General features: G+C 38.5%; 1 protein-coding gene across 4 annotated transcripts in view; it reads left to right on the forward strand.

Annotated features, from left to right (window-relative positions):
* Positions 1-1,286: 1,286 nt before the first annotated feature.
* Positions 1,287-20,129, forward strand: part of LOC136833237 (thymidine phosphorylase-like) — a 33,338-nt gene continuing 14,495 nt past the window's right edge. The window contains exons 1-6 of one of the 4 annotated variants that reach the window (XM_067095121.1): positions 1,287-1,392; positions 9,499-9,579; positions 11,080-11,265; positions 17,803-17,961; positions 18,743-19,024; positions 19,833-19,954. In XM_067095121.1, coding sequence (XP_066951222.1) covers positions 1,302-1,392; positions 9,499-9,579; positions 11,080-11,265; positions 17,803-17,961; positions 18,743-19,024; positions 19,833-19,954 — 921 coding nt within the window. In that variant the 5' untranslated portion in view covers positions 1,287-1,301. Of the gene's footprint in view, positions 1,393-6,529; positions 7,095-7,761; positions 8,368-9,498; positions 9,580-11,079; positions 11,266-17,802; positions 17,962-18,742; positions 19,025-19,832; positions 19,955-20,129 lie in introns of those variants that run through there. The other 3 variants (XM_067095120.1, XM_067095122.1, XM_067095123.1) reach the window with 3 other exon arrangements.

The following is a 20,129-nucleotide window of genomic DNA, read 5'->3' on the forward strand; positions in this document are numbered from 1 at the left end:
GATTCAAAGTACACAAATTGTTCAATAACATGCGTTTCATTTATAGTTAGGGGACGTTTGCTTCAAAAACTATATTTAATAATAATAATCTTCAACGAAAAACATATAAAATATAGTTACTATCTAATATTAAACTATGAAGGAACTACCTTCGCTGAAGGAACTAAGATTACCAGGATAATAAACGCAAATTTGGAAATTAAAGTTCAAGCTTCAACTGATAGAAAACATTATATACAAATGTTGGCTTTTTTTTTGTTTCACCTGTGAGATTTTTCGTCAGTCGTGAAAACATTTAATTCCTGATTACTGTCATGTATCAGGGCTATGCTAAAATATTACCTGTATTTTTAAAAAGCACTGTTGATAAATATATCACTTGATAAAGGTAATTTTAAAAGGAAGCTAATTACACAATTTTGGCCAAACTCAAAAACCAGGATTTTGTAAATATAAAAAGAGGCTTCCTTCATGTCAGTCATATTATCTTTCTTCCATCTTGCTTTCACCCCCGTCTCCTAACAATTATTTCATAGTGCAACAGCGAGGTTTTCCTCCTGTTACACTTTTCAAACCTCCTTTGGCCTAAACTCTATATTCCATTCCATCCTAGCATCCTCTATGCTCTTATGACCACCTTTTCATGAGCAGATAGCGGGTATATTAGAATCCCTAGGGTCATGTTAATAAAAGTGCGGGTGCTGTTTATCGTTGTAGAGCGCATTTTATGCAGCAAATATAATGGACGCATTTTACGTCTGTGCCTCAAGTCCACATTAAGAATTGGCAAAATAAACTTGACTGATGGCATAGCTCTGTCAAAGAGCTTGTGATGCGAGTCAGCACCGGAAGACCCCACTGGGGAACAGTATTAGGCCTCGATTTCTAATTTTTCGTTTGTTTTATGTTCTGTTGTAACAGTTTTATTTCCTCTGACGTCCCAATCCGAGCTCTGGCGGCCATCCACTGGAGGAAGTATCTTAATACCTGTATCTATATACCTGTGTAACAGGTATATATGTAACAGGTAAATACATATAACAGACAGGAAGTTTACAGCTGGCAGGTCAAACTGAATTTTGACTGGCCGCGGTTTGGTGCCACTGCGTCCTGTCCCAGAGGCGTTGTGATCTTCTTGGTCTATTTTATGGTAAGATGACGACTTCTCTCTCTCTCTCTCTCTCGTTGGCGTTTGGCACCTTACCTAAGAAGACCATCATGCCAGTCACACCAGAAGGGAGCACCTAGCAACACCATCAAATAGGCCTAGATGACTGTCTATGCCTTCGGGAAGGGACACAATGGCATTGACCTCCAGCCAATCACAATTCAGCACACCACTCGACTTGTCACCTGGAAATCACTCGTCTGTTACACATACGTATGCAACAGGTATCTTAGTTCATTATCTTTTTTTTTTAATTCTCAGTGGATGGCCGCCAGATGGGCGGAAGTGTAATAATGTGCGTTTTAACTCTTTGTCTTCTTCCTAGTTTGGGGCACTGTTCTCCAGTGCAGTCCTCCGGTGCTGACTCTCATCACAAATTCATGAAGAGAGCTATGTCATCAGTCAAGCTTATTTTGCCAAACTTTAGTGTGGATTTGTGGCACAGACGTAAAATGAGTCCACAGTATTTGTTGTGTAAAATGTACCACTCCGATAATCATCCTCTGCGCTCTTCTATACCTAGATAAGCTGTTTTTACTGGCAACACTGCAGGCTGCTGCTGCGAACCGTGTGTCGTTTTCTGGTATATTAGGTTTAATACTTCTCAGTTTGCTAGTTTTATTTTGGCTACAACTAAAATATGGTGCAGTGTGCCTAGCGCAGATGTGGAATCTTCTGATCTCCAAATGTTTAAGCGAGAAGCCAATTTATTCCCGCTTTCTGTTGGCTTCTCGTGAATTCGGTTTTATTTCCAGTTCCCTTATATTTACTTATTCACCTTCTTTTCCTGTACCTTGCGAGTGTCTTTCTCACCGCAGACTGATTTCCCTTTGGAGCTCTCTTAGGCTTATAGTCTGTTGACTGTCCATGTGGGTTTTCAGAAGAAGATTTAAACAAAAATGAAAGCGAACGTCATGTAATTTTTTTTTATCTTTAATGTTGTTTATATGGAAATAAAATTCGGTGCCATTACTAAATATTAGCTTGAACTTTATCCCATGTCCCTATAGTACGTTTGACAATTCAATCGTATAAGTTAACATAATAAGACTGGACCTAATAAACTTTCTTGTGGTACTCCTCTTCATATAGTGTTTCGTAAGATGAGGAGCTCCCAGTCTGTACATAGTATTTTCTGTCACATAGGCAGCCTTTTAACCAATGTACTACAAATCCTTTAAAAGTATAATATATACCACATTTGCCTTCATCCGCCATTTCTTATAGATCATTTACAAACTGCGATACAGCAGCCTCTATAGAATATACCTGTTCATAAGCTGACAGACCAACAGGCAAAGCGTTCCCGCTTTCTAGATGACTAATTAATTGTTCTAGAATGACTTATTCAAGCATTTTGGACGTAAAAACATTTGAAACCGGCCTGTAGGAACCTAAATTTTAATAATCATGCGCACCTTTCAAAACTGGTTTGACAGCAGCCACTTTCTCAGTTGTAGGGAATTTGCATTCAAGATATACAAGCATTCATAATGGATTGGAATATAAAATCAACCCCAATACCAAGCTCTGGGACCTATGAGCTCATTCAGCGCTGAAAATAATGTTGAAACAATTGTTAGGAGAGGTTGGAATGTATGATGGATGAAAGAGAATATGAACGGAGGTACAGTAAAAGGAATGAAAGAGGTTGCAGCTTGGGGCCGAAGGGACGCTGCAAAGAACCGTAAGTAACGCCTACTGTGCACCTCGTGAGGTGTACTGGTGGCACTAGCCCCTACGAGGAGCATTAATAATTTTCACTGTTATATCAGAAAGGTATGAAAATAATTTTCCACTTCAAAGAATTCATATATTGGCATCAGATTAGTCTCAGTTTCTTAATACTCTCTAATAAGCCTAATACCGCTATCGTTATCTGCACTATTAAAAGCCATTCGTTTTTCATTTGTTTAGTATTCGTCTGATTCGGCGTTTCGACAAAAGTGGCTATTATGCTCTCAGTTCTCTCCTTACAAAAATATTCAAGAGCATTATCAGCCAGTTCTTGATCACCGAAATCCTCCGGGAGCCTTTTTCTCATCAGGAAGTGTGTAATTTATCCACGTCTGTTCCTGCTTATCTGGTTAATATTCTGCCCTCCTCTTCCTGTTTACATCCCCCGTAACGGTTTTTAACTCTTTTAAGTTCTTAACATGATTTCAGTCTTTAACCTTCGTCATTTGTTTAAGTCTCTCTCTCTCTCTCTCTCTCTCTCTCTCTCTCTCTCTCTCTCTCTCTCTCTCTCTCTCTCTCTCTCTCTCTCTTTAGTCTCACAATTTCGCTTCTGAGCCAATGCGATCTGTCCTTAACGATTATGCGCATCTTCACTGATAGCCACATACAAAATACACACTTTTATTCACCCGGTAACAAACATAATACAATCTATGCAGCCTGCTCGTAATCACCGAGGTCACCACGATCACAAGGAATCTTTTCATATCGCCACAAATTTTCCGGATCACGTCGTTAACAACAAGATCTATTCTTGATATGTTGTTATGTGCTCTACGTCACTTAAAACAAGACTAATAAGTAATCATTACTGCGGCGCCCCTTCTTCACCATCACACCGCATCACATGAATTAACTTCTTATTTAATGAATAAAATTATTATCCATACTCACACCAAAATCACCACACCGTACATGCAGAAACATGCTGTACAAACAAAGAGCATATCAGAAGAATTAGATAAACATAATTGGAGTGGACACACTGATAATTATATGAAGACTTCTGCAACCTATTTTTTTTTTTTTTTTAAGTTCATTGAGATGATCTAGCCAAGACAAAATTCATGACAATCTTGCGGCACCCCTGGGCACTGTCTGTGGCACCCCAGGGTGCCACGGCACCCAGTTTGAGAATCACTTCCTGGCTCGCCCATCCGTATACGAAACCCGCCAAATTCATCTTTCAATCACTTACACTTGACCGTGGAGCTTCACATACAACAATAAATGAGACTTTCTGAACTACGCATTAGAAGGTTATTTCAATGTATTAAATGAAGTTATTAATTTTACAAGAAGTGTCCGTCACCCCGACCCACCCCACCCCAACAAACCCGCCCTCTCTCGGACAGTGAAAGAGAATGTGCTATCTTCAAAGTTAAGTATACCTTAATTTTACCAGACCACTGAGCTGATTAACAGCTCTCCTAGGGCTGGCCCGAAAGATTAGACTTATTTTACTTGGCTAAGAACCAACTGGTTACTTAGCAACGGGACCTACAGCTTATTGTGGAATCCGAACCACATTATAGCGAGAAATGAATTTCTATCACCAGAAATAAATTCCTCTAACTCTTCATCAGCCGGCCGCGGAAATTGAACTCCGGCCCATCGAATGACAGTCTGAAGCTCAACCGGTTTGGCCAACAAAGGGCTATTGTGCTATCTTCAGCTATCTTAACCACATTTCAGCAAAAGCTATCATATCAAGTGACTTTTCATTACTCAGCTCTCTAATCTGAAGTGTTTGTTTCCAAATGACTGAATATCTACAAAGCCGCATTGTAAAGCATTAACAATTATATCCATAACAATCAGTGTTTGCTGCTGCTTCCATTACTTCCGCATCGAAAACTTTGCAGCTTCTCGAATTAGACCGATGTTCAGTATCTTCTACTAACCTCAGGTCTACGTTATTTTGCTGCATGATTACCAGCACAACTATCAGACTCTAATTTCACCTTTGAACTCGCATTCCTTCTCTAGATGCACAGCCTCTGACACTGGAAACAGGTCAGCACATAATACCTGTCACGCATGCTACATGTTCCCCCTTTATAGTCTAACTGTGTCGCCATTTTCACGAATTTCAGGTTCTTCTCTCCACGTCAGGAACTGCGTTGACAGTTCTTTCTGTCAATTAACGCACCGACCACATCAACATCTTCATCAAAAACAACAAATCATGATTTTTGGTGTCAGTTTCCCAATCTCCCCTGCCTAGGCGCTTTCTACAATAATCTTGTATATTAGTCGCTGCCTCTTGAGATAGACCTTTATCGATAATGGGAAATGTCTTCAGAGCACTGGCAACCTCAGCTTTCCTCTCAATTGCGCAGCCTGAAGGCTGTGTAGCTTTTGTCACTATGAGGTTCTGTCCTTTAACAATATCTGCATAAGTTTTCTTCTCTACACTAGGAGTTGCTATCCTCCGCATTTCAGCCTCCATTTTTTTAACTCTGCATAACAATATCAAAACGTGTAGATTCAATTGCTCGGGGAAAAGTTCATCGTGTCATCCTCTTGTTCAACAATCTCTGCAGCCCGCTTAGCGCGCATAGCAACCCGCTCCTAATTTTTTTTTTTTCATTATGAAGTTGGTTTCACAGCTAACGCGTGGGTCCTGCCGTAAAAAAACTTTCTACGATACTATAAGCTGCATCCGCAACCTGTCCAACCATTCTTCTTCTTCTTCTTTTCAACGTGCTTTTTTTCCCATTTTTGTATGGGGTAAGCACGATGCCTTCTTTTGAAGGACTTTTGATTTGGCTTTGGGGTAGACCGTAGTCTCGATCGGCTGCCCTGCCTGACATCGCTTAGACCCCGGTAGCGTATGTTACGTGTATCATACCAGACCCAACGCCAACCATTATTATTATTATATATTATATTGGAAAAAGGAAATCTTTTATTGAAATATCCAATCTCAATAAAAGACTTCCCGCATTCCACACACTACCCTTTTTCCAATATGAATATCGGCCAGTTGCTGACCAACATCGCTGAGCCTGAAAAGCGAATTATAAGGAAAATAGAAAAGATACTGTGTAAGATAAATTCGTGCGGCCATCCTTTTTAATAAGACCTGTTTAAGAGAGGGTCTGTTCCCTTCGAATATTATTATTATTATTATTATTATTATTATTATTATTATTATTATTATTATTATTATTATTATTATATTCAGAATGCATAACCATTCCTACCACATAGTCTATAAGACCATGAGCGACAATACCCCCAAAAAAATTCTTTTAAAAAAAATCGAAAACATTCGTCGTTTATCGCAAAAAGTCAACGGTTCCCCGAGTTACCACATCAATCATTCACCCTACTCGTAAGTCAATGACTTACAGATGAAATTAGCAAAGTTACTAAATCACTTGACCGTTACGATACCCTTTATGTAACACCTCGCAGACGGCGATATGATTGTGTAATCTTTTTCTCTTTGCGGATGAGCATACCTGTTTTGCAGGTATAGTACCTTCCACATTCCCTATCCCGCCACCTCCCTGATCGACCTATCCTATCCTACCCTTCTTAATCGGGAGGGAGGGGCGGGGGTTAATAAAGCTTTGTCTGTGCACCCTACGTTGCACATCCTATACAGCATATTTCGACTGTACGCTACCAACTGACGTTTGCACTTTTAACGAAATTTAATGGCCTATTTGGTGACTTATGGGCCGTTATATACAACAAATTAAAAACATTAGTAACCTAACAGGATAAGGGCGTCCTCGCGTCCACACACACACACACACACACACAAAGACAAATCAGATTAGTTCTCGGCTAAATATAACCCTTTAACAGTCCAGTCGGTCTAGACCTTTCGACTCAACAAGTGGGCGCTCGGCGTGCTGGCGTTACCGGACAATTTCGCACGTTTAACTTTCAAGTTTTCGTAAATATATTGTCATTAAGCTCAGATATAGCATACATTCTTAAACATCCAGTTTCTATCTTAACGCATACGAGCGCCTACGTACACGGAATTTTATCGAAACCAAGGAAGCGGGGCAGAGAAGAAAAGGAGAAATGTCCTGTCACGAAGCCAAACCTTGCTGGAGGATTCCCGACCTTTTGGCCAAGAAGAGCGAGGGAGGGATTTTCTCCGAGGAAGAAATTGCATTCATAGTGAGATCCGTTTGCGATCGCGTAATAGATGACTGCCAGCTTGGTGAGTATCCTGCAACAGGTGATTTTATTGCATAATTTCTGTGCATCGGGTAAGACGGAAAATCGCTACTTGAACGTTCGCGAGTAGAAATGAAAGTTCAGGGTGAAAACGTTACCTTCCTTTACAGCTGGAGAGAGAGAGAGAGAGAGAGAGAGAGAGAGAGAGAGAATGACGAACACACTGCCCGTGTTTTTTGGGAAATTATTTTATTAGCTTTCAAAATGTTAACATTCTTCTCCCCACTTCAGATACATAAGGTCTAAAATTATGGTAAATAAAGTGTCAACAAGTAATTTCTGAAAAGTCAGTTCGGATTTTAAAAGTTGTACAATGTGCAAAAACAAACAAACAAACACACACACATATATATATAATATATATATATATATATTTTCATGATGTTGCCTTGTAATACGTATATCCTCCTATAATATTGACATATTTACTTTTTTCATGTGTTATGTTTAATGATAATGGTTGTTGAAGTGTCATATTTAGTTTGACATCAGATCTCAAAAGTACTAATGATTACTTGATAGCGTAATTTAGAATTGTTGTTATAATTTTAATAGTAACGTAATTTAGAACGAATATCTTTCTTGGTAAAAGCGTAGTATGTGAACACGTGTGTGTGTCTACCAAGGCTTGTTTTGTTTCAGTTGTCATCAGTTGAGATAAGAGGGAACGCTTTGTTTTGGGTTAGCGACGACAGATTTGCAAAACAAACGCCGATTCGTCCCATACGGGCTCAAGACGAGTGATTTCATGTTGTTGCATGCATTGTTTGAGTCACGTTCGCCACTTTGAGAGAAAGAATACGTGTCCTGATCAATTACGTCATGTTTTGTAAGATGCGTTCAAAACGTTTTGCTGGGATGACGTAACTTTCCTTATAGAAGCTTCTCCATTGTATCTCGCACCCAAAACGCTTTAATGACGTCACCTCCTGCTTCTAGAACTTTTGTATCTCGTACCCAAAAATGCTTTAATGACATCATGTAATTGTTTCACGTATTACTGGAATCCTAAAATTTGTTTCATTCTGATTTCTGAGACCAGTCGATTTGGTTCCATCTCTCTCTCTCTCTCTCTCTCATTCCTAATTAGGAAGAGATTACTTTTAACGTAAATTTTGTGGTCACTTTTAACATTAACTTTTGAGATCTGAATTTAGCAAAGTTATTTAGTTCGTAACGGCGCCTGGTAAAAAAGTGTGTATTGTGTAACGCAGCTGCAGCAAGTGATTTACAGAGGTTTTCACAAGTTGTGTAAGGTAACGTGAAATTTTACTTATTGATACCAATGTATGATAAGTTAGGAGGTTATGGTGTGATAAGTTAGGAAATTTTGAACAAGTGAAATCATTATTGATAAATCTTACGTGTATTTTTGTGTGTTTTTCTATTTACAATTTCTTTATATTTTCACATTTTTTATGTTTGTGATGTAACATTTATTTACATAGCATTGTAAATATTTCTTGGTAATTTAACATTGCATATTTAATTTAACATTGCATACTTAACATTGCATACTTAATTTAACATTGCATACTTAATTTAACATTGCGTACTTGACTTCATTTATTGAGATTTTCTTTTTAAATCTTGAGTAATTCTTGATAGTTTAAATTTTACTTGATTAATTTAAATTCCTGATAAAGTTTTTTGTGAATTAGTTTTGTTTCATAATTTAATTCAAGAATTCATTGAGTTTTGTGTTATTTTTCAACTAATAGTAAATTTTTCAGATTGTGAATTCTAATTAATTGTGAATTCTAGTTATAAACTTGAATCTGAAAATAAATTTTTGTATTTAACATTTTTAGAAAACAGTGTTTCATTTATTGATCACCAGTGAATAGGATTGATTGTGTGTGCATAAGGCAAAGTGATAAACATGTTTTGTTCTTTTAGTTTTGCTAAAGTGAATTAAGACCAGGGAAACAGTTAGAGCTTTTTGATGGAGTGATGCCCTTTTACTCTAGAAGATTTCTAGTTTAATTTTTATACCTCACACATATTCTGACGAACTTAGTTTGATTTTTCAAGTGATTGATAAATAAGTTTTTTCTTAAGGGATCACTGTTACCTTTAGAGTACTCAGTCGTAACAATTAATGTTATGAGAGTTCAGGTATCTGGCTGAAGTGAGGTATATTTTTTGAATCTTGAGATTAGTTGTGTAATAACCAGGTACTTGATACGCATCGTGACAATATATATATATATATATATATATATATATATATATATATATATATATATATATATATATATATATATTAATAAATATTTTCACGAATATCTCTCGCATCGCGGCTGATGACGTAACTACCACATCTCTTCACGTTGTGGATGACGCCTGCTGACCCTCTCCTGGACACCGGGCTGACCCTATGTCAGGAGCTTTGCTGATGTCCATCAAATTACGAGGAATGACAGACGGGGAGACAGTCTCCCTGACGAAAGCGATGCGAGATTCAGGTGAGTTTTAGTTTCATTTATTTTTTTTTTTTTAATCTAGATGACATGGGAACCCCTAGACCTAGTTCAGTCACCCGCTGTGCTTTCAGTAATCCCTACAACAAAGTTTCTTTGTTCTGTGATATTTACGTCCCAGTGCTCTACCTAAAACTAAGCTTGTACAATTTTTTTTCTACAGGTATTCATATACTGTAACCTTTATTCTAATGAGCTGGCAGAATGGCGTTAGACCTAACTGATTCATTTTTCGAGTAGGTTAATTAGCCCTATTCCATGGCATCTCAAACTTTCTTTTTTTCTCCATGGCATCTGTTCTGTAAATTACAGATTCGTTCTGTATTTTGAACCCAGAAACTTTGACTGCAAAATTATGTGACATCGATGGTTTTCTCGGTTTACGCGGCAAGATGGCACGCGGCATAATATGATTGAGCGAGTGAGCGACGAGAGGTCAGTCTCGCCACCCACTAAACCATTACCCTTACACCCTTTCCCGGCAGCCTGTTTCCCTGATTTAGTTTAGCAGTGGAAATAAATCTGCATTTTCGTATAGTTCTGAAGGAATAAAGTTAAGTATCTTAGTTTGACCAGACCAAAAACAGAGGCTGGCGAAGGATTTGGCTAAGAAATACGGGACCTACAGGTTATTCGGCTGAACCACCGAGAAAGAATTTCTATCACCAGAAATAATAATTCTTCATTGGCCGGTCGAAGAATCGAACGCAGGCCCAGCAAAGTGCTACCGAGAACGATATCGACCCGTCCAACGAGGAACTGTATAAAATAAACTTGATGGTATACTTTTATATATTATTTCATTGTCTGTGTCACAGCATGGTGACTTGTCACTGATACAACTTGAGAAGTGATCTTCCAGTCCTCATCACATATGAAACATGTCTTCATGTCAGCTGCACAAGCTGCACACAGCCTATGCCCGCCATAACTTTTCCTAATCAAATCTCCAGTTGTATAAGACTTATGCAACTATGCTAATCAAATCAGGAGACCAAGCCTCGCCCGACTGGTTCAAAAACACACGGCCTGGTTTAACTGCGCATCAACACGAGATATTGACAAGAATCTAAACAGTTTAAGTCCGGACTTATACAATTTCAAAGACACGGCCTGGTTTTACTGCGCATCAACACGAGACTCATTACAAGACTCTGCAATTAAGTTTTAGTTCATTTTCAACATTAAATTAACCCGCCCTTGAGCAGAAAGTGACTGCGCTGGCAACAGAATGTCTTCTTTTTTTTTTTCTAAATCCAGACTAGCAACTGTTAAACAAAATCCTGCTTTCATGTTTATCTAAACGAACCGCTTTTTACTAGATATCTCTGTAGGTCCAGACACTTGCTACTCCTAAAGTGATCTTTTAAGTAACACCCGTTTTCCTATATGGCGGTCAGATACGCGTACTTGATCAAGAGTCTTTTTAATATCCTTATTAACCTCATATTAATACTACGTCTATTTTTCTTTTCAAATAATCAGGTAAGGTGATGTCTTGGCCCGAGGACTGGCCAGTGGTGGACAAACACAGCACGGGGGGCGTCGGTGACAAGGTATCCCTGGCTCTGACGCCTGCATTAGCCGCCAGGGGCGTTCGCGTGCCCATGATCAGCGGAAGGGGACTTGCCCACACGGGGGGAACGCTGGATAAACTCGAGAGTATTCCAGGTATGTATCCCGGGGGGTCTGGAAAGTATTCTAGGCTGAGCCGCTTCAAAGGTAAATCCCCAATACTACTACTGATGTATTTATGGCTTGAAAAGTATCGTTTTATGTAGAACAGTAGTCGGTACTTAAAACCTCATCTATGGACAATGCCTTGGACAGCATTCTCTCTCTCTCTCTCTCTCTCTCTCTCTCTCTCTCTCTCTCTCTCTCTCTCTCTCTCTCGAATACTTGAGCTCGAAGAACAGCAACATCGAGTTCACTTCGGAAACTGCAGCCGAAGGAAAGTTGGCCCTATTGATCAGCCAAATTAGAGTTGTATTATCTTACCACCAAAATTTCCTCATTTATTCCAATCAGTTCAAGACAAATTCGATTAAGACCTTGAACTCAACAGCTTTTAGTATGTTCCAACTATATTTTAAAAATAAGGTTTAAGACAAATATTATTTCCTAGGCCTATATTTAAAAAAGCTATTATTTCCTAGACCTACAACTGTAACTGCCAATAGCGGTTTTGAATTTTTCTATTACATTTGTTGGTAATGGGCCTTTTAATCTAAAGAAGTTAACAAAGCTATTGAACGAATCCTACCACGAGTGATATTCAAGACAAAATCTACACTGCAAAAGTTCTCTCTAAGTTCAAAGGTGTGACATAGTACCAACTCAGCTGCAGTCAAGTACAAATGTCACTGCTGTAATGCAATGTGTAGAAGGCCCCTCTAAGGATGAATGGAATGTAGTCGGGCCATTTGTTTTGTTTATTATATAAAAATACTTATGAAATTCAGAGACATCTGTAAAGCTTTGTTGCCAGTTGGATTCCCACTTGGCGCTCGCGCTCACACACACACACACACACACACACACACACACACACACACACACACACACACACACACACACACACACAGCCGAACAATCATCAACTCGAGTTGCCTCATGTATTTCGCAACGACACACTAACAAATTACAATTCAACAAGATTTCGAATGAACTTTATCCTCGTTTTCAACGCAATAATGCCTCATTACTTGTTAAAAACATGGCGTCGAAAACTGACACACGGACCACAGCGTCAACCAAGTGCTGTTGACCAAGCTTCCACGGCGTCATATTAATTTGCCTATACAAGTTCCGATTTCATACTTTTGTGTCTCTTCTCTGTCTTCGCCAGTAATATAAACAAGTAAAAGAAGGCGCCGAAGTTTTTCTTCGGCGCAATCGAGTTTTCTGCACAGCCGCTGCAGCGTATAATCAAGGCCACCGAAAATAGATCTATCTTTCTGTGGTCTCGGTATAATGCTGTATGAGCCGCAACCCATTAAATTTTAACCGCGGCCCGGTGGTGGCCTATCCTATATCGCTGACATAAGCACGATTATGGCTAACTTTAATCTTACATAAAATGAAAAAGACTACTGAGGCTAGAGGGCTGCAATTTGGTATGTTTGATGACTGAAAGGTGGATGACCAACATACCGATTTGCAGCTCTCTAGCCTCAGTAGTTTTTAAGATCCGAGGGCGGACAGAATTAAAGTGCGAACGGACAGACAAAGCCGGCACACCAGTTTTCGTTTACAGAAAACTAAAAATTACTTTTACCTTACAGTTCACATAACCTGTTAAATACAGTACACTTCTGGCATCGATATTTTCCTGCCGAGAGCAATTACATTTGCTGAACATCAGCACCAATATGCAGTCAATGTGCCTCGCTGTCGAACTTCTCAGTTCCAAAGGTCCTTTATTCCTCCCACCGTTGGACTGTGGAACGGCCTCCCTACTGAGGATGTGAAACTAGAACTTCAAAGGTTCAGGCGAAGATGCAAGGCATTACTACCCTAATACTGTTCTTGGGTTTTACTAATTGACCAACATTTTTATCTATTTATTTATTGATTTATTTTTCTTTTCCAATATCTGATCTCTTCTTTCTGTATTTCATATTATCTTCTGTTTCTTCTTTCAAATGAACACCATATTCTTTGGAAGCTTGAGTTACAAGTCAATGGCCCCTGTGGGCAGTTCGTGTATAATAATAATTAATCTTACTGTATTACTTTTTTTTATTTTTAAATTGGCATAAATATTCGTTAAGTCTCCGTACTTAGGCATAACAAATAAAGTGGGTGTCATTTATATATATATATATATATATATATATATATATATATATATATATATATATATATATATATATATATATATATATATATATATATATATATATATATATATATATTATATATATATATATATATATATTATAATTTTCGTATATCCTCCTATAATATTGACATATTTACTTTTTCATGTGTTATGTTTAATGATAATGGTTGTTGAAGTGTCATATTTAGTTTGACATCAGATCTCAAAAGTACTAATGATTACTTGATAACGTAATTTAGAATTGTTGTTATAATTTTAATAGTAACGTAATTTAGAACGAATATCTTTCTTGGTAAAAGCGTAGTATGTGAACACGTGTTTCAGTTGTCATCAGTTGAGATAAGAGGGAACGCTTTGTTTTGGATTAGCGATGACAGATTTGCAAAACAAACGCCGATTCGTCCCATACGGGCTCAAGACGAGTGATTTCATGTTGTTGCATGCGTTGTTTGAGTCACGTACGCCACTTTGCGAGAAAGAATACGTGTCCTGATCAATTACGTCATGTTTTGTAAGATGCGTTCAAAACGTTTTGCTGGGATGACGTAACTTTCCTTCTAGAAGCTTCTCCATTGTATCTCGCACCCAAAACGCTTTAATGACGTCACCTCCCTGCTTCTAGAACTTTTGTATCTCGTACCCAAAATGCTTTAATGACATCATGTAATTGTTTCACGTATTACTGGAATCCTAAAATTTGTTTCATTCTGATTTCTGAGACCAGTCGATTTGGTTCCATATCTCTCTCTCTCTCTCTCTCTCTCTCTCTCTCATTCCTAATTAGGAAGAGATTACTTTTAACGTAAATTTTTGTGGTCACTTTTAACATTAACTTTTGAGATCTGAATTTAGCAAAGTTATTTAATTCGTAACGGCGCCTGGTAAAATAGTGTGTATTGTGTAACGCAGCTGCAGCAAGTGATTTACAGAGGTTTTCACAAGTTGTGTAAGGTAACGTGAAATTTTACTTATTGATACCATGGTATGATAAGTTAGGAGGTTATGGTGTGATAAGTTAGGAAATTTTGAACAAGTGAAATCATTATTGATAAATCTTACGTGTATTTTTGTGTGTTTTTCTATTTACAATTTCTTTATATTTTCACATTTTTTATGTTTGTGATGTAACATTTATTTACATAGCATTGTAAATATTTCTTGTTAATTTAACATTGCATACTTAATTTAACATTGCATACTTGATTTCATTTATTGAGATTTTCTTTTTAAATCTTGAGTGATTCTTGATAGTTTAAATTTTACTTGATTAATTTAAATTCCTGATAAAGTTTTTGTGAATTAGTTTTGTTTCATAATTTAATTCAAGAATTCATTGAGTTTTGTGTTATTTTCAACTAATAGTAAATTTTTCAGATTGTGAATTCTAATTAATTGTGAATTCTAGTTATAAACTTTGAATCTGAAAATAAATTTTTGTATTTAACATTTTTAGAAAAACAGTGTTTCATTTATTGATCACCAGTGAATAGGATTGATTGTGTGTGCATAAGGCAAAGTGATAAACATGTTTTGTTCTTTTAGTTTTGCTAAAGTGAATTAAGACCAGGGAAACAGTTAGAGTTTTTTGATGGAGTGATGCCCTTTTACTCTAGAAGATTTCTAGTTTAATTTTTTATACCTCACACATATTCTGACGAACTTAGTTTGATTTTTCAAGTGATTGATAAATAAGTTTTTCTTAAGGGATCACTGTTACCTTTAGAGTACTCAGTCGTAACAATTAATGTTATGAGAGTTCAGGTATCTGGCTGAAGTGAGGTATATTTTTGAATCTTGAGATTAGTTGTGTAATAACCAGGTACTTGATACGCATCGTGACAATATATATATATATATATATATATATATATATATATATATATATATATATATATATGTGTGTGTGTGTGTGTGTGTGTGTGTGTGTGTGTGTGTGTGTGTGTGTGTGTGTGTGTGTGTCTAATTAGAGGTGACTTCCTGAAACACAAGAATACCAGTCACTATCTTATTCATTCTCTACTAGGTAACTCACTTCTTCCATCAACCCCATCCCTCCCTCCCCATGGATAAGATAAATTTTCCCAATTTTAAGTAGTCGTACGGACGAATAAAAAAAAAACGTAAGCAGTGCATACATTCATTATGCACTGCTGACGTCAGCAGGGGCGTTCTAACACATCAGCAGAACGTCTAACCTCGTCAAGTCACTGCTGCGCTTTCTAGATCATCTTCTTGCTCGTTGTCACCAAAAACAGAGGCCTTCCCTAAACTCTGCATGGTCCGCTTTCACCTGCAGTCACCCCCATCGTAAACTCTCTCTCTCTCTCTCTCTCTCTCTCTCTCTCTCTCTCTCTCTCTCTCTCTCTCTCTCTCTCTCTCTCTCTCTCTCTCAGCTACACAATCTATAGCTGGTTACTTTTAGGATATTTTTTCCTGTGGCTCAAACTTGAACAGGTAGGTGCAGAGCAACATATCAATTTCAGCAAGTGGTACATCGTGAACATTCGACGACAAAAGTGTCCTGAGTGACTTTAATGTTACAGGAACAAGTATTTATATCAAATGTTTCAAGACAGTTGACCAAGTAGAGGCAAGATACACAAACGTACATCTAATGTGTGTATATCTGAGAAAGTGTTCGCATTTTAATCAGTTTTCTCTGTAGGACCCAAAGATTTATTTGTCCTGTGAACAATTATGTAGATACATTCTGAAAATCGCACGGCGTACTTCATATTAACTCCCCGTGGGGGTGCAGTGTCGTCGGTGAACCTCACGCTGTGCACTGTAGGCATTAAGGAAGGTTCTTTGCAGCGTCCCTTCGGCCCCTAGCTACAAACCCATTCCTTTCTTTAACTGTACCTCCATTTATATTCTCTCTCTTCCACCTTGCTTTCCACACTCTCCTAATAATTGCTTCAACATTATTCTCAGCTTTGCATGATATCTTAGGTCTTAAATTTGATATTCCGATTCCAGTACCATAGAAACTGTCAAATCCACACTTTTCATAACACTCGTGGAAAACAAGAAAGCTTATATAGTACAATCTTGGGCCCGCAAATCTGAAGACTTTAAATTTTTCAAAGTGCACCTTGGCTCAAAGAACTCGGAACCATCTGTAGCTAGTCTTGTGCACAGCAAGTTTTTCAAGGTGTTTTGGAAGACCCAGTCCTAACCCAGTTAATCACAACGGTTTTATTTCTTATTCAGTTTTCGTTGCTTGAATGTCATCCACTTCTCAACATTGCTAAGAACATTATTTACTCTTCCATTTGTATCCCGTGTAGCACATTTGACAATCAGTGGAATACATATTTTAACATGGTTAGTACGTTTGACTACCCACTGGTGTGTAAACAAAACAGGACTGGACCTAACACGCTTTCTCGGGGCACTCCTCTTCTTTGATGTTTCATAAGATACATGTGAGCTTCCAGTCCGGACACGGTACTTTCTGTCACTCAGGTAGTCTTTCCAAATACTCAAAGGCTTCGTAAACGATTCCAGTAGGTCATTCAGAAGAGAGCCTACAGCAGTCTTTGTAGAATATATTTGTCTATAAGCCAGATGCTCACTGAACTTCCGGTAAAGCATTTACCCTTTCCAAGTGAATAATTTATATTGTAAGAGTCAAATATTATAACACTTTGGACATGAATGGACCCTGGGAACAGGTCTGTGTGAATATATGATTTGATAATCATAGGGCACCTTTCAAAACTGGTTGAACGCTGGCCACTTTTTAAGATACAGGGAACTTACACTCAGACATACTGGCATTTATGATTTTCGCCATCATATCTGTCCGTAAGGCATGAAAGATTTTTCCACTCCAACAAATTCAGATAATGGCATCAGATCATTTATTATAGTTTTTCCTTTTCCCTTCTTAACAATCCTAATAACATCATCATTATTTTCACTCTTTAAATCTCATGTCTTACTCTTGATATCAAGTTCTGTATTCACCTGATTCGGCGTTTCAAAAACTGGGCAAATAAGTTTTCATTTTTTCTTCTAAAACCGCCAGAAAGCCTTTTTTTTATATTTCTTCTTCTTCTTCTTTTCTTCTTCTTCTTCTTCTTCTTCTTCTTCTTCTTCTTCTTCTTCTTTAACATAACCATTTAAAAGACACAGAAGTCGGAATAATTTATTCGAAGCCATGGCCGCGCCTACGATTTTCTGAGTATAATAACTATTTTTTTCCTCGTCAAGCAATTCTTCATCGTTCCCGCGCAGTAAGTTCTAGTCTGTGACCGCCAAAAGTCCTCTTTTGTTTTGCTTTTATTATTTTTTTTTTTCAAAGGCCAACAATGATAAGTAACTGAGAACCTTTCTTTTTTTTTTTTTTTTTTTTTTAGGATTCCGAGCGAGCATGAGCGAGAGGGAGATATACGACTGCATGAACTCTGTGGGATGTTGCATCGTGGGCCAGACGGCTGACATCGTGCCCGCTGACCGCAGGATGTACGCCGCCAGGGACGTCACGTCCACAGTGCCTTCCATGCCACTTATTCTGTGTGAGTTTTTCGGATCTTTCCTAGATCGCGACCCCGCAACGAAGTTCGGGGGTCGTTATCTAGGACTAATATATATTTCTTGGGAAAAATCCAGTTTTTCTCCGTGTATTGGTTTTTTTTCTTCCTCTTTTCAAATATCCAAGAGTCGTTTTACCTTCTCGTATAAGGAAAAAAAAAAAACAAGGATTATTTAATTGCTTTCGTCTGAACCTTTGCATCGTCTAGGTCAAAGTTGTGGAGACTGGATCAGATTTACAAAGGATGCAATTTGAGTATATGCACTGCATTGCAGCCTATTCGTTGTCTCTTTAGTTTAGTTTCTGTAATCGACCCCTGCAGAGAGAGCAAGCAGAATGTTTCTTTTGTCACAGGATGAGAAATTGTCCGGGTTGCCATGGTCTAAAATTTCAGTTTCTTCTCTCTCTCTCTCTCTCTCTCTCTCTCTCTCTCTCTCTCTCTCTCTCTCTCTCTCTCTCTCTCTCTCTCTCTCTCTCTAATCTCCGACCGGCCAGTGAAGAACAAGAGGAATTTGTTTCTGGTGACAGAAATTCATTTCTCGCTATAATGTGGTTCGGATTCCACAATCAGCTGTAGGTCCCGTAGCTAGGTAACCAATTGGTTCTTAGCCACGTAAAAATAAATCTAATCCTTCGGGCCAGCCCTAGGAGAGCTGTTAATCAGCTCAGTGGTCTGGTTAAACTAAGATATACTTAACTTATCAGTCTCTCTCAATTTAACTTATCAGTTTCTCTCTCTCTCTCTCTCTCTCTCTCATCAAAAGCTTCGATCCTGAGCAAGAAGGCCGCCGAATCTCCCAAGGCCCTCGTCTTGGACGTCAAGTTCGGCCGAGGCGCCTTCATGAAGACCCGAGAGGAGGCCAAGAAACTCGGGCAGAAGATGGTGGATGTGGGCAACGGCGTGGGCATGCGCACCACGGCCCTGCTGACGGCCATGGACGTGCCTATCGGCAAGACCATCGGCAACGCCCTCGAAGTGCGAGAGGCGCTGGACTGCCTCAGAGGACAGGGGCCTCCCGATCTCCATCAGTTGGTCACCAATCTAGGTGAGAAGTCGGCCATTGCCGGCAGAAATGCTGTGACTTGTGGTTGAGCTGTAGTCATCGTGACTTGCAGAGATAATGATACAGTAACGGTGACTCGCAGAGATGCCAATGTCAAGGTAACGGTGAATTGCGAATATATTTATTTACAGTAATGGTGACTTGCAGGGGTCCAATGTCGCAGTACTGGTGACTTGCAGTGATATCAGTGGCCAGTAACGGTGACTTGCAGAGATATCGATGCTACAGTAGCTGGTGACTTGCAGACATTAATGTCACAGTAACGGTGACTTGCAGATATATTAATGTTACGGTGACTGGCGACTTGCAGTGATATCAGTGTCACAGTAAGTGACTCACAGACATATCACTGTTACAGTGACTTGCAGATATATTATTGTCACAATAATGGTGCCTTGCAGAGCTACTAATGTCACAGTAAAACAGTGACTTGCAGAGATACAAATGTTACAGTAACAGTGACTTGCAGAGGTACAAATATCACTGTAATGGTGACTTGCAGAGATATCACCATTACAGTAACAGAGACGTGCGGAGATAATAATGTCACAGTAACGGTGACTTGCACAGGTACCAATGACGCAGTAACACAGTGACTTGCAGACATATACAAATATCACTGTAACAGTGAATTACAGATACATGCAATTAAAAAAAATTATTACAATAGACTTCAACAATACTTCAACATTAAACAGTAGACAAACGACCCATTAAGAATATAAATTAGGAACAAGTCAAGGTTAAGAATAGCGGAAAGTCTATAGTTATCTAATTATCTCCTCTACAGGAGGAGAACTGCTTTATAGCACAGGACTGGTGGAGAGCCCCAGCGACGGGGTCCGCGAAATCCACGAGGCCCTCGTCAGCGGAGATGCCCGGGCCACTTTTTGCAGGATGCTTCAAAAACAGGTTGGTGTCCTCCCCCCCAACCTAAAATGTCAAAGGTCCTTCAGCGAGGCCCCACTGGGGTTATTATTATTATTATTATTATTATTATTATTATTATTATTATTATTATTATTATTATTAAGGCAATAAATGGCAGGTATGTATGTATGTATGTATACATACATACACACACACA

Source organism: Macrobrachium rosenbergii, chromosome 51 (assembly GCF_040412425.1).
Source record: "Macrobrachium rosenbergii isolate ZJJX-2024 chromosome 51, ASM4041242v1, whole genome shotgun sequence".
Lineage (NCBI taxonomy): Eukaryota > Metazoa > Arthropoda > Malacostraca > Decapoda > Palaemonidae > Macrobrachium > Macrobrachium rosenbergii.